Raw genomic sequence first — 14,768 nt, forward strand, 5'->3', positions numbered from 1 at the left:
CTGTGGGCCAGCTCATTGCAATATTTAATTATGAAACGAAACCCCAGGAATCAAACCCCCCAAATGTCAATATAAGTTTACTGTAGGTCGGTCTCTCTCTCTCTCTCCCTCCCCTCTCTTTCTCTCTCTCTCTCTCTCTCTCAGTTCATCAGGAGGCGGGTCTCCTCTTTTCTGTGCTCCTCATAGAGCAGTCGCTCCTGTTTTTGACGGTATTTGTCTCAGACTCCGCGCACCGCCAGCTTCTCTCTCCCGCTTTTGGATTGACCCTCACTGGACTGCTTCCTCCGGGATGGCCGCGTCGATTCTGGAGGTACGGAAAACTCACTCCGATCACACACCTGCTCTTATCAGCTTGGTTTTACACAAGTAGACTATTTATTAAAGTCAGTAAACTTTAAACGTGCTCGCTTGCATTGGAAGTTATGTTTAGATACGGTTTTATTGTTGTTTTTATATGCGATTATGTTTACTACAGTTTTACTCAGTAAATGTCATTGAATAGTTTCTATCAGATTGTAGGAAAGTATGTTAATGTTTGATGAACTAATAAGGATAAAAATATATATATATATTTAATCCATGTTATTAAGATGCACGTAAAAAAGAACTGAAAGTTTTGTTCAGATACGGTTTAATTATTGAGTTTACTACATGTTATTATTGATTACTACATGTTAACTCAACAAAAGTTATTGGATAGTTTTTATCAGATTATAGTGTCTCATGTTGATGTTTTTTGATGAATTAATAAAGAAAAATATCTATATTTCATCCATGTTATCAATATAGACTCAAAAAGAAGCTCCTGATGCAATTATTTTGCATTAATCATGCCAAAGAACAATTTAAAGTTCATTAAATTACTTTTTAAAGTGTTTTAAAGGATGTTTTAAGATTGTATTACACTAATCTAAATGACAAAGAAGATATTTTAATTTATTTCCCAGTACTGGGTTGTGGTTGGAATGGCATCCGCTGCATAAAACATATGCCAGAATAGTTGGTGGTTCATTCCGCTGTGGCAACCCCTGATAAAACGTAACTAAGCTGAAGAAGAATGAATGAATGAATATTTTTAACTTATATTTTAAAGGGACAGTTCACCCCAAAATTAAAATGTACTCACTGTTTACCCAAGTGGTTCCAAAACTGAGTTTGTTTCTTCTGTTGAAAGCTGAACACCTGTAACCACAGACTCCCATTGTAGGAATAACATATGGAAGTCAATGGTTACAGGTTTCCAACATTTTTCAAAATATCTTCTTTTTTGTTTAACCAAAGAAAGAACTCGTAAAGGTTTGAAACAAGGATGATGAAAAATTCAGAATGTTTGGGTGAACTATCCCCTTAAGGACCACTGGAAAGCTTTAGCTTTTTTTGTAGTGCTAAGTTTGTTGCAACTCAGTCAAAAACCGTCAAACTTGTGACCAAAGAGGTTGGCCAGCATCGTAGACACTGAATTATGAAAAAACTAGGAGATGAGGACATAAAACTCTTGCGGCGATGGTTTTGGATGCAGGCATCACATTTAAGCTCCACGCGGTAATGGAGAGCAATTAACCTGGAAACGGGAGCGGAACCTGTGCCAGGATCAACCACACACACTCAGCGGGAAATATCATCACACACACTGAGCCTTACTCATTCACTTCCCAACGGAAAGTAGGGTAGACCACTGCCATCCCAAATCAAGCAAAGTCCAACCGTAGTCTGTATAACTTTGACTTAACTTCTTAAAGTTAGAGCTGTGGTGATGCTAAAATGCAAATCGATTTAATTTAACAGTCTAAACGGAGAGCTTTTCAGTGCATTTTGTCCTATTTCTACACTGTGAAAATATGTGTTAATTAACACACTGTATGTAGTGTTTCACAAGTGTTTATTTGCGAATTGTTTAGTTGTGAATTGCATTATGAGATGTTGATCTCTGCTCTGTCCACTTTTGATGTTGAAAATTCAACTCTACAGTTTAACTAAGTGACTTTTATTGACTTTTAAGTAGTTTGAAATACATAATATAACACATAAGAAATAATATATAGAGACAAAAGTCTAAACTATTTTTTTTAATACCAACCCAGACAATATAGCACTTCAAACTATTAAAAGTGTTCATAAGTCACTTTTTTTTAACTTTTCAAGATTAAAAGTTGTTAAAAAGAGGACCAAGCTGCCATTATGCAATGCAAAACCAGAAATAAACAAAGATACAAAGCATAAATAAAAGCATGAATCACAAAATACGTAAAACTGCTAATTTATGGATATTTTTTACAGTGAAATATCAAAATATTAGATCCAGAAGCATATTCTAAGTAAAAATACTGTTTTGATAAGTCAAATTAAAGTTTAGAGTTTTTCTATAAAACTGGCAAGATAATCTGCCAATATGGTAAGCAACAGTGTTAATTTTGACAGCAAATTTAGATTTAGTCTTAGTCTTTTGACTGAAATTTTATGTTAATTTGATGCTAAAATTGTCAATCATTTCTTTAACTTAACATTTTAAACCGAGAGCTTTGTCTTATTTCTACACTGTGAAAATATCTGTTAATTAACACACTGTATTTAGTGTTTCACAAGTGTTTATTTACGGTTGTGAATTGCATTATGAGATGTTGATCTCTGCTCTGTCCACTTTTGATGTTGAAAATTCAACTCTACAGTTTAACTAAGGGACTTTTATTGACGGATTAGGAGATTCAAATGCGTAATATAACATATAAGAGATAATATATAAAGAAATAAGTCCGTAAAATCACAGAAATTATACTACACCACCATTATACTACACCACTATTTCACTGCAAACTATTAAAAATGTTCATAACTATTAAAAAGTATTTAAAACTCTATTCAATGTTCAATACTATTAAAAGTGTTCATAAGTTTAAGGTTAAAAGTTGATGAAAAGAAGATCAAGCTGCCGTAATGCAATTCAAAAGCAGAAATAAACAAAGATACAAAGCAAAAATAAAAGCACAAATCACAATATTCAGAAATCTGCTAATTTACGGATGTTTTTTACAGTAAAATATCTCAAATTTAGATCACGAAGAATTTTCTAGACAAGTAAAAATAATGTTTTAAGTCAAATCAGTTTGCCAATATGGGTAGCAACAGAGTTAATTTAGACAGCAAATTTTGATTTAGTTTTAGTCGATTAATTACATTTTAATTTTAGTCATATTTTAGTCTTTTGAATTGTTTTAGTCAAGTTTTATTCAACTAAATTTGATAAGATTTTAGTCGGCTAAATCTACTTGACTGCAATATATTTGGTTTAATTTGTATATATTTATTAAAATGTTGTATAGATTTATTTATACAAAATATTCCTACTTAAAATTATATAAAACATTAAAATATAGGCTTTCCATTGAAGACCAAAAATTAGATATACATTGTTTATTTATATCATAAGCAATATGTAAAAATATGTCGCAATCAATCCACATTTGAGAACAGTAGCCTAGTGAAAATGCAAGATTATTTAGCAAACCTTTTATTTTAATTTGGTAAACTATTTGTCTTTTTCAGTCTGTTCAACAGTTTCAAGCTATTAAATATTTGAAAGGGCTTAAAATAGTTCAAGTCCAGCTTGCAATGTCAGTCTACCAAGCTTGACTCTTGTAGTTGGTGTTATAGTAGTTATAGTATAGTTATAGTAGTTGTATAGTAGTTGGTGCTCAGCTATAGCACTGATTAAATAAGTAATGACATTTGACTGGCCAATGATAATGTGTTACATTTAAACATCCGTCAATCACATTCTCGTCTCGTTTTTATTAGTCAACTAAAATGTCAGTATACAGTTGAAGTCAGAATTATTAGCCCCCCCTGTTGATTTTTCTCCAATTTCTGTTTAACAGAGAGCAGATTTCTCCAACACATTTCTAATCATAATAGTTTTAATAACTCATCTCTAATAACTGATTTATTTTCTCTTTGCCATGATGACAGTGAATAATATTAGACTAGATATTCTTCAAGACACTTCTATACAGCTTAAAGTGACATTTAAAGGCTTAACTAGGTTAATTAGGTTAACTAGGCAGGTTAGGGTTATTAGGCAAGTTATTGTATAACGATGGTTTGTTCTGTAGACTATTGAAAACAAATGAGCTTAAAGGGGCTAATAATATTGACCTTAAAATGGTGTTTAAAAAATTAAAAACTGCTTTTATTCTAGCCGAAATAAAACAAATAAGACTTTCTCCAGAAGAAAAAATATTATCAGATATACTGTGAAAATTTCCTCAATCTGTTCAACATCATTTGGTAAATATTAAAAAAGAAAAAAAACATTTAAAGGGGGGCGAATAATTCTGACTTCAACTGTGTTTTTATTACAGTTATCGTCATCACTTAATTTTTATTTAGTTTTCGTCTAGTTTTTGTCAGTAGAAACTTATTCGTCACGAAAATGAGATCAATGAAATAAACACTGGTAAGCAAGAAATACTAATTTCAAATTATTGTACTTATTATTTTGCAAACCAGATTATTTCACTAACCTCATTAGTAGATTTGCTGTTTTAAAGGATAAACTCATCTAATATTCATGCATTATTTCTGAAAACAAAACATTATTTGCTTCTCTGTGAAATGCTTCTTAATTTAAGAATTTTAAAATATTTATAGTAGAAACAAGACAAACTAAGTAAGAAAAGCATTTATTGCTGTGTAATGTTGAATTACTCATTATTGACTGTAAACATGGCTACCACATGTTTTCCCTGTGGCTGCGTTCATGCTCTGGCATTAAGCACGGTAAATACTTGTGGAATCACGTTTAGATCATTCATGTATTCATTTTCATTCGGCTCACTCAGTTTTTTGTTAGGGGTCGCCACAGCGGAATGAACCGCCAATTATTCCAGCATATGTTTTATGCAGCGGATTCCCTTTCAGCTGCAACCCAGTACTGGGAAACACCCAAACACCCCCATTCACACACACTCATATACTACGGTCAGTTTAGTTCATCCAGTAAATAGCGCATGTGTTTGGACTGTGGAGGAAACCGGAGCACCCGGAGGAAACCCACGCCAACACGGGGAGAACATGCAAACTCAGAAATGCCAACTGACCCAGCTGGGACTCAAACCAGTGACTTTCTTACTATGAGGCCCACAGTTCTAACCACTGAGCTACCATGTTGCCCTCATTTAGATCAGTGATTTCAGGGAAATGATTGATCTCCTAAAGCACTGATTGACAGCACAATTAAAGCATTATATAGCTACTAAACAATCGTTTATTCTCAACAATCTCATATTGTTGTAACATCGCCTGTGTTATGTGGATGGATGGTCACTATGGTGACTTAAATAAACATGTTAGACAGGAACTCCATGTGTGGTGACATTAATTATTGTGTTGTCAGAGGTGCTGCATATTTCAGTCTAGACTAATAGCGCAGGAAGGATGTTTACGCAAGCCTTTTTTATGGTGGACAACATTGTAATGGCTAGTTGAGTGCTGTAAAACTATTTAGTTTGAGTCACTTCTCTCTCATCAATGCTTTTTGGAGCTTTTGCATATTTGCATGCAAATGTCAAGCTTGCCATGAAGGAAATAAAGTCTGCATATAAATAGAGAAGCTTTTTTTTAAGGTTGTTTGTGTAGGCTTCACTGCCAAAAATGCTGAAGTTTTAGTCTTGTTTCTTGTCCAAATATCTAAACATTCTTAAATCAAGAAGCATTTTCTAGACAAGCAAAAAATACTGTCTTGTTTAAGGAAATAATATGCCAAAATTATGTGAGTTTTTCATTAAAACAAGCTAAATAATCTGCAATAATGAGCAAGCTAACTAATTTTGTTTTCATTTTAAAGTTTGATTATTTTGCTTCCTATATTGGCAGATTATTTCACTTGTTTTAAGGAAAAACTCACCTAATTTTGGCATATTATTTCTTAAAACAAGACTATTCCTTTTGCTTGTCTAGAAAATGCTTCTTGATTATAAATGCCAGTATTTTTACAATAACTATAAAAATATACACGGTCACAAGACCAAAACAAAAAGTTATTAAAATTGTTACATTTAAAAAGAAACTCTCCGTTAAGCAATACTTGGAATATATATATATATATATATATATATATATATATATATATATATATATATATATATATATTTACATTATCTATTTATGCTTAATAAATCCCATTTAAATGGCAATTAAAGGCTCAGTATCAAATGAAAAATAAATCTGCAACCTTATCTAGAATAAAATTACTGTGCAGTCTACACACTGCATCCTATTATATTGTTAAATTATTATATTGTTGTTGTTTTTATCCAATTTGATGTATTTTGACTCCTGTTATTCGGCAATGTTTAAACTTTACAGTCATTTTACTGTTTAGGTAAGATTGCAAACATTTATTGTTCATTTGATACTGAGCCTTTAATTGTCATTTATAAGGGATTTATTAGGCATAAATAGTCCTCAAGTCAGAAAACTGCATGACGTTGAGTTAATAAAGCATTTATTAACATATATAGTAACCATTACTGTATGCCTGAATAATAAGATATATAAATGTTGATTTCAATAGTTTATTAATCCTTTACTAACTCATTCTGAATGATCTTAAAAAACTCTAACTACTCTTAAATACAAATGGACTGTAAATAATGCGATACTTCAGTTAGTAAAGTTATGAATTATGAAAACATTATAATTAAGCACATTATGAATGTGGTTGTAAGTCAGTAATACAGCATTTGTAGATGCAGTGAAAACTGCTTACTAACGTCTATTAATGTAGAGTTAATGCTTAACAGATCATGAATTCACTAGATGCTAATGCTTAGTAAATTATTCATAGTGTGTAGTTATTATAAAGTGTTACCCATGTTTCAGGTTTTAACTGCGAATATCAGGTGCATAACACTGCAATTACTCTTTAAATCTGTTCTCAGGAGGAAACACGTTATGGATCCAGTCCCTTGGCTATGCTAACTGCGACCTGCAACAAATTCGGGAGCACCAGTCCAGTCCGAGATTCTGCCACACCTGGTAAACCGGGAAGCACCATCCCAATTAAAAAAGCCTACAGCATGACCTCTGAACTCCAGAGTGCTAAAAACGGACGCAATGAAAGCGTCGCGGACTCTTACACCGGCTCATTCAGCTCAAGCGGAGGCTTGCTAACACCAACCGGAAGTCCTCCACCGGCTCCAACTGGGGCGTACGGCTCCGAATACAACCCGTTCTCCACTTTCCAGACCTCCAGTGTTTCCCAGGACCCTTCGCTTTTGGGATCCAAAGCCACTGCGGATTGCCTAACAAGCGTCAATACTTATTTAGACATGACGCATCCTTATGGTTCATGGTACAAAGGCATCCATCCAGGAATCACTGCGTCTCCTGCTAATGCCACGTCTTCTTGGTGGGACGTCCATACTAATGCTAACTGGCTAAGTCCAGGGCAGGCTCAGCCAGATAGTCTTCAAGCACCATTGCAGCCGGTGGCTCCTCAAGCATCGCTCAATCCTCAAATGCAGAGTTACACTCCTGATTTCACGCCGTTGAATCCGGCTCCGTATCCATCCGTAGGCTTGAGTTCTTCCTCACACTTGCTCCAATCTTCACAGCACATGCTCCCACAGGACATGTACAAACCCAAGCCCGTCCCGACATCGGGAATCCTGGATAACTCAATGGGGCTCAAATCAACTCGTGGTTCTGGATACACCGCTGGGTCTACCACTGGGAGGTATGTGATTTTAGTGTTGAAGTTAACTGCGTTTAGCATGATTGTGTTGAGGCGTAAAAGAGATTTGAAATTGAAGCCCGAATTATTAACCCCTCTAAACACATTTGTAAGCATAATAGTTTTAATAACTTATTTATAATAGCTGATTTCTTTTATAATATTCATCAAGATACTAATATTCAGCTTAAAGTGACATTTAAAGGCTTAACTAGGTTAATTAGGGTAAAGCTAGGGTAATTAGCCTAGTCATTGTATAACAGTGGTTTAATCTGGAGACAATCCAAAACAAAAATGGCTTGAGGGGGCTAATAATATTGACTAGGGCTGGGCAATATGGCGAAAAATGCAATCTCCATAATTATTTTCTATATTGAAGGATAACGGTATATATTTCGATTATAAGTTGTAAATGCTTCCACTTTTAAAAGAGCATCCCAACCAAGACTGAAGGCGGATACTGCTGGCGGGAAAGTGAAACGAGCGTGCTAAACAAAACTGGGTGACTCAGTATGACCTATTGTTAGTTGATAATTTTCGGCGAGCAAGAATTAGGTGAATCTCTATTATGAACACAGTTATAGAATCGTGTTGTTGTGTATTTCTTATGTGTGATCAATATCGAGGAATAATGTCCAGAGCTTATCGTCGTTATTAATTTTATTGTGATTTGATATGATATTGTTTATTGGCCCAGCTCTAATACTGACCTTATAATGGGTTTTAAAAATTAAAAAACTGCTTTTATTTTTGCTGAAATAAAACAAATGAGACTTTCTCCAGACAAAAAATAGTATAGGAAATACTGTGAAAAATTCCTGAATCTGTTCAACATCATTTGGGAAATATTTAAAAACAAAAAAAACTAAAACAATTCACAGGAGGGTGAATAATTTTGCCTTCAACAGAATGAAACAGTGCAATTTGCATTTCTAAATGCATTTCTAATGGAGTTTTAGTCTTGTTTTTAGAACGGATATCTTTGACAAGTCAAAAATATTGTTTTGTTTTTAGAAATTCTGATAATAATGACGTCTAAGTCGGTGCCTATGGTGTAGTGGAAAGTGCACCGACACATGCACTTCGGTTTTCACGGCGACCCGGGTTCAATTCCCGCCTCGAGGTCCTATGCCGATCCTTCCCCTCTCTCTGCTCCCCACACTTTCATGTCAATTCTCTCTACTGTCCAGTCAAAATAAAGATGAAAACCCCTAAAAAATAATTATACAAAAATAAATAAATTTAAAAAAATAAAAGTCTAGAATAATGAGTCTAAATCAAGTGTTTTTTGTTTTTCTTTTAAAACAAGCCAGATAATCTGCCAATCGTTTATTAGATTATTAATTAGATAATTTTTCTTATGCCATTGGCAGATTATTTTGCTTGTTTTTAAAGGAAATCTCACGTGTTATTTCTGAAAACAAAACCGTGACACTTACTTATCTAGAAAAGGCTTCAAGATTTAAGATTGTTTAGATATTTGGAAAGAAACCAAACAAATGCTTGGTTCATTTAATGCGTATAGTAGTCAACATTTTAAGTGGATCAAAGGTTTTCAAAATTGTATATTGTATCATATATTATATTGATAAGCATGGGGGCTGTTCAATAGTTTTATGAAGGATTTATATTGAACATGTAAACAGTATTCAGCTTTTAAAGTCAAATTAAATAGCTGAATAATCATAAAGTACAATAGATAACACTTTACAATAGTCTCGTATTCGAAAGCCTCATCAATAAACAATCGCGCATTTAGATCAACAGTGAGAAGTAAACTTATTATATTTTATATGTTGACATTAATAAATAATACAGCTGAATCTTATCGTATTAATTAATTATTATTAGCATTTAATAAAATGATTATAGCTATTGATTTTAATGCATGACTAGGCATCAACTAAGAAATTAACGTCACCTAAGGTCAATAAATAAAATAACATTTGTAGTTGTTATTACACTATATTGACTTTTTAATCAAACTAGAAAACATAAAGCTTTGCAGCAAGTTGCCTTACAGTTTTAAGTTGAGTCAATGTTTTTTTTACAATGCGTTAACAAACAAAAGTCTTTAAATAGTAACAGAATTGTTAATATCATAGATCAGATTAACATAAATGATAAATGTTTGTAAAAATAAGTCGGCTAAATAAGTCTCCAAGCATTTGGTGCTTTGATAAACAACCACTGCGGTTATTAATCAGGGACAGTTCACCAAAAAAATAATAATTTACTCACTATTTACTCCTCAATTGGTTCCAAACATTTATGAATTTCTTCATTTTTACCAACACTAAAGACAATATTGTGTAGAAAGCTGAAAACCCATTCACTTCCAGAGTAGGAAAAGCAAATACTATGGTGGTTAATGGTTACAAGTTTCCAACATTCTTCAAAATATCTTCTTTTGTGTTCAACAGAAGAAAAAAAACCTTAAAACAGATTGGGAAGGGAGAGTAAATCGTGACGTAATTAAAATTTTGGGTGAACTATTCCTAAGGTAAGGTAAAAAAAAAGAAAAGGTTTCTTTTTTGTCATGTTTTTAGTAAAATATCTAAGAAATTCTTAAAATTAAGAATCATTTTCCAGGCAGTTGAAAAATATAATCTTGTTTTAAGAAATAATATACCAAAATTAAGTGAGTTTTTCCTTAAAACAAGCTAATTATTCATATTTTATCACGTGACATAATCACTTAATCTAGGCTCATTACGTCATAAAACAAAACAGTCTTATTTACCGCTTCTTTATTTAAGAATTTTAATATATTTGGACTACAAACAAGACAAAAACTCAATTTTGAAAAGCATTTTTGCAGTTTATATAATAAAGTGCCCACGTTATCAATACGAACCCTTTTCACATTTGTGTATGTGAAAGATTTTCTCAGCAGCAGAAGTCATCATAGTTGGTAAACTCAGAGCAGTGAATGGGAGAGTACAACTAAGCATTTATTTACAGTCTGAAATAATACAAGAAAAACTCTAGGATGGTGTCAGCAAGACAAGTAAACAATGGTGTGAGACTGATAACGGCAGCCAGAGGAGACTGTCCTGCTCAACGATTCATTTATTGTAATTTGATGTTAAGATGATATGATACATACAGTTCAAGTCAGAATTATTGGCCCTCCTGTGAATATTTTCCAATATTTCCCAAATGATGTTGAACAGATTCAGGAATTTTTCACAGTATTTCATATAATATTTTTTCTTCTGGAGAAAGTCTTATTTGTTTTATTTCGGCTAGAAGAAAATTAAATCCATTTTAAGGTCAATATTAATTCCCCCTTAAGCAATATTAGTTTTGGATTGTCTCCAGAACAAACCATCATTATACAATAACTTGCCTAATTACCCTAACTTTACCCTAATTACCCTAGTGAAGCCTTTAAATGTCACTTTAAGCTGTATAGAAGTGTCTTGAAGAATATCTAGTCTAATATTATTTACTGTCATCATGACAAAGAGAAAATAAATCAGTTATTAGAGATGAGTTATTAAAACTATTATGATTAGAAATGTGTTGAAGAAATCTGCTCTCCGTTAAACAGAGATCTGGGGGAAAAAATATACTCCGGGGTTAATAATTCTGTCTTCTGTACATCTCAATGTTCACATGTTTAAAAAAAATCTAAATATTAATAACATTTAAGGATTCAAGCTGCTATTGAATCATTATTGAATGCGTCTCTCTGCAGGTCTTCTTGTGACTGCCCAAATTGTCAGGAGCTGGAAAGGCTCGGAGCGTCGGCAGCATCCCTGCGGAAGAAACCAGTGCACAGCTGCCACATCCCCGGCTGTGGGAAGGTGTACGGTAAAGCCTCGCATCTGAAAGCCCACCTGCGCTGGCATACAGGTGAGCGGCCGTTCGTCTGCAACTGGCTGTTCTGCGGGAAACGCTTCACTCGCTCTGACGAACTGGAGCGTCACGTCCGCACACACACCCGGGAAAAGAAGTTCACATGTCTGCTCTGCAATAAGCGCTTCACCCGCAGCGACCACCTCAGCAAGCACCAGAAAACACACTCTGAAGCCAGCCTGCAGGGGAAAGAGGAGCCGGAGACCCGTGCTGAGGAGATTCCAGCAGATAAAGGGGCTCCGGCGGGGTCCGAGATCGGCATCCAGGAGCCTGTGGTAGGAGGAGAGGAAAAGAGCAGCACGGGCAACGGTGTGGACAGCGGCAGTGGACTGCTGGAGATTTAACCTCTGACCCCTGGACACACTGCTGTAGTATTGGTGCTAAGCTGCATTCTAATGATGCAAACAAACAAAAACAGCTTTATTTTTATTTTTTTATTTCAACATGTAAGTAGTTGAGTAGTGCTTCGAACACTCTAAATAAAAGTGGCAAGAAATGTTGGGTCAAATATGAACAAACCCAACCTTGGGTTAAAATGTGTCATTGAAATTTAATTGAAAAAATTAAACCAACATTGGTTTAAAACAAACAATCTTTTTTTAGTGTAATCTCTGAAAGAATTATTGGTTATTTCAACCAAATTTTGGGTCAAATATGCACAGAACCAACTGCTGGGGTCATTTATTCAATTAAATTCATAGGCCTAAATATGAATCAACTTTGCATTTGTCCATATTTTACCCATTTATTAGAGTGTACAATTTTAAAACAACACTTGCTGTGTTGTTGTAACCTAAAGTTGGGTCATTTTATTTTTTAAATTACACTTTTAACCCAGCAGTTGGGTTTGTCTATATTCGACTCGACCCAGCTTGTACATGTACATATGTTGGGTTATGACAGCCCAGACTCTCTTTTTTTAAAGGTTTTCTCAAAGCTGCTCTCTACTCTAAAAAATGTTGGGTTGTTTTAACTGTGTTGGGTCAAATATGGCCAAACCCAACCATTGGGTTCATTTTTTTACTTATGCTTTGTATGATTTATATAATTTGTTTAATAATTTCAGATTTTAATGTAATAATAATTTGTGTAAGTTTGATTTGTTCAAGTTTGGGTTACAACAACACTCTAAAAATGCTAGGTTGATTAGAACTATATCGGGTCAAATATGAACAAACACAACAGTTAGGGTTGCCCATATTTGACCCAAACTTGCATTATAAAAACCCAGCATTTTTTAAAAGGTTAAAAAGCGTAATTTATATTTAATTGAAAAAATAAACCAACATTGGTTTAAAACAAACAGTAATTATTTGTGTACTTTCTGAAAAGTTATTGGTGATTTGAATCAAATTTTGGGTCAAATATGGACAGAACCAACTGCTAGGTTTGTCCATATTTGACCCAATTTGGGTTGAAACAAAGCAGCATTATTTAGAGTGTACAGTCTTAAAAATTATGGGTTGTTGTAACCCATAACCCATAAAAACCCATTGTAACCCATAAAAAAATAGAAAAAAATTTAATAAGGTTTGTCCACATGTGGGTAACCTAATAATTTCTATTTGGGAAAACGTTGGATTAAAACAATCATTATTTTTACCATTATGGTTAACTATTACAATTTTTAACCCAGCAATTATACACATTTGATCCAATTTGATTTGGAATAACCCAGCAATTTTAGAGCAGTTTTGAGACGTTTAGGTTTTGAGAGAAAAACTTTGGACTCACTCTTCAAAAATAGACTAGGTTGTTTTAACCCAACATTGGGTCACATATGGATGAACCTAATGTTAGATAAATGTTAATGTTAGATAAAAGTTAAATGTAAATGACGCTTTTTAAGCCAATGGTTGGGTTTGCCCATATTTGACCCAATTTGGATTAAAATCAAAACCCAACTTTAAAGGAATTTAAAAAAATAACCCAATGGTTGGGTTTGTCTGTGTTTGACCTAACATTGGGTTCGAACAACCAAGCATTTTTTAAAGCAATACACCATAAATCAATTTTGTAGACTTTTGGGTTTCGAGAGAAAAACTTTGTACTCAACAAAATAAATGAAATGTTGGCTCATAAATGGACAAACCTAATGTTGGGTTATTTTTAACCCAGTGGTTGGGTTTGTCCATATTTGACCCAATCATCAGCCTTTTTTATGAGTGTTTTCAGTACACAAGAACTTCAGGCTTCAGTTAGTCTGGCTTTTCCTTCATTATGGGGAGTTTTGTTGAGGATTTTCATGTTTAAAAATGATTATTGAATTCTCTGTATCTGTTTTATTGTTATTTTTGACAACCTTTAGAGGCGGCTGTTTTAGATGCCCAGTGTGTGTCTTTATTCTGTCAGAGAGTCTGACGTTTGGGCTTCCAATACACGCACACTTTGTGTTTTTTAATTTAACTGAAATGTATTTCTTTTATTTTTTTAATCCTGTGTTTAGAAATCTTTCTTTGATAGAATCGATCAGGAGGTCATCTTTAAATCTGGTGTACAGTGAACCATATATGCTTTTATTTCATTTCTGGTCCTGCCGCTTAACATTGCTTTATTTAATTTCCTATTTACATCAAATCTAATTTATGTCTTAAATTATGAGCAGTTTGGAGACAATGTTGTGTTTCACTGGCTTTGCTGAATGGAGGTAGACCATGAAGCGAGTCATTTATGAATAAATTAAGTCTTCTCATTCAGCTGGTTGTTTTTTTATTATTTGGACTGACTGTTTTTAAAGTTAAATTTTTTGAGTTTCCAAATATTCTCTGTATTTTAAGTAAACATGTTTGAAAATCTAAATGGAGGAATTAAGTTCAATAAGACACAATAATAGTCAAATGAATAAGTAATTTAGTTTGATTTATACTATCATTATATAATCAGTACTATCATTTGAAAGCTAAAAATGTATATATTCCAGGCTGACCTTTGATAGATATTACTGAGCAACAGCTATTTAATCATTTGTGACGAGGTGTATTTTACTATAACTTTGCTACAGCAATCCATGTGAGCAACTTTTAGATAACTTTAGGTTAAATTAAAATTAAAAACCACCAACATACCCAAACTACTCAAGAGTTTGATGTCTACTTTACAGATATTGTCAAAAGTATGAACAAATATAGTTCGTATTGCTTAAAACATGTACAGAAATAGGAGGTGCGCTCTTATG

The 14,768-nt window shown here is 33.5% G+C and overlaps 1 protein-coding gene across 1 annotated transcript; it reads left to right on the plus strand.

The window, feature by feature from the left end:
* The first annotated feature begins 217 nt into the window (after positions 1–217).
* sp7 (Sp7 transcription factor) lies at positions 218–14,289 on the plus strand. The gene is made up of 3 exons (XM_056460663.1): positions 218–310; positions 6,936–7,732; positions 11,433–14,289. The coding sequence occupies exons 1-3, from the start codon at positions 290–292 to the stop codon at positions 11,935–11,937; spliced, it is 1,323 nt and encodes a 440-aa protein (XP_056316638.1). The 5' UTR covers positions 218–289; the 3' UTR covers positions 11,938–14,289.
* The last annotated feature ends 479 nt before the right edge of the window (positions 14,290–14,768 follow it).

This window comes from Danio aesculapii, chromosome 6, assembly GCF_903798145.1.
Source record: "Danio aesculapii chromosome 6, fDanAes4.1, whole genome shotgun sequence".
NCBI lineage: Eukaryota > Metazoa > Chordata > Actinopteri > Cypriniformes > Danionidae > Danio > Danio aesculapii.

Coding starts and splice junctions, on each gene's coding strand:
- sp7 (XM_056460663.1), top strand. CDS start 290: ATGGCCGCGTCGATTCTGGAG. Junction 311..6,935: donor TGGCCGCGTCGATTCTGGAG/GTACGGAAAACT, acceptor ATCTGTTCTCAG/GAGGAAACACGTTATGGATC. Junction 7,733..11,432: donor GCTGGGTCTACCACTGGGAG/GTATGTGATTTT, acceptor GTCTCTCTGCAG/GTCTTCTTGTGACTGCCCAA.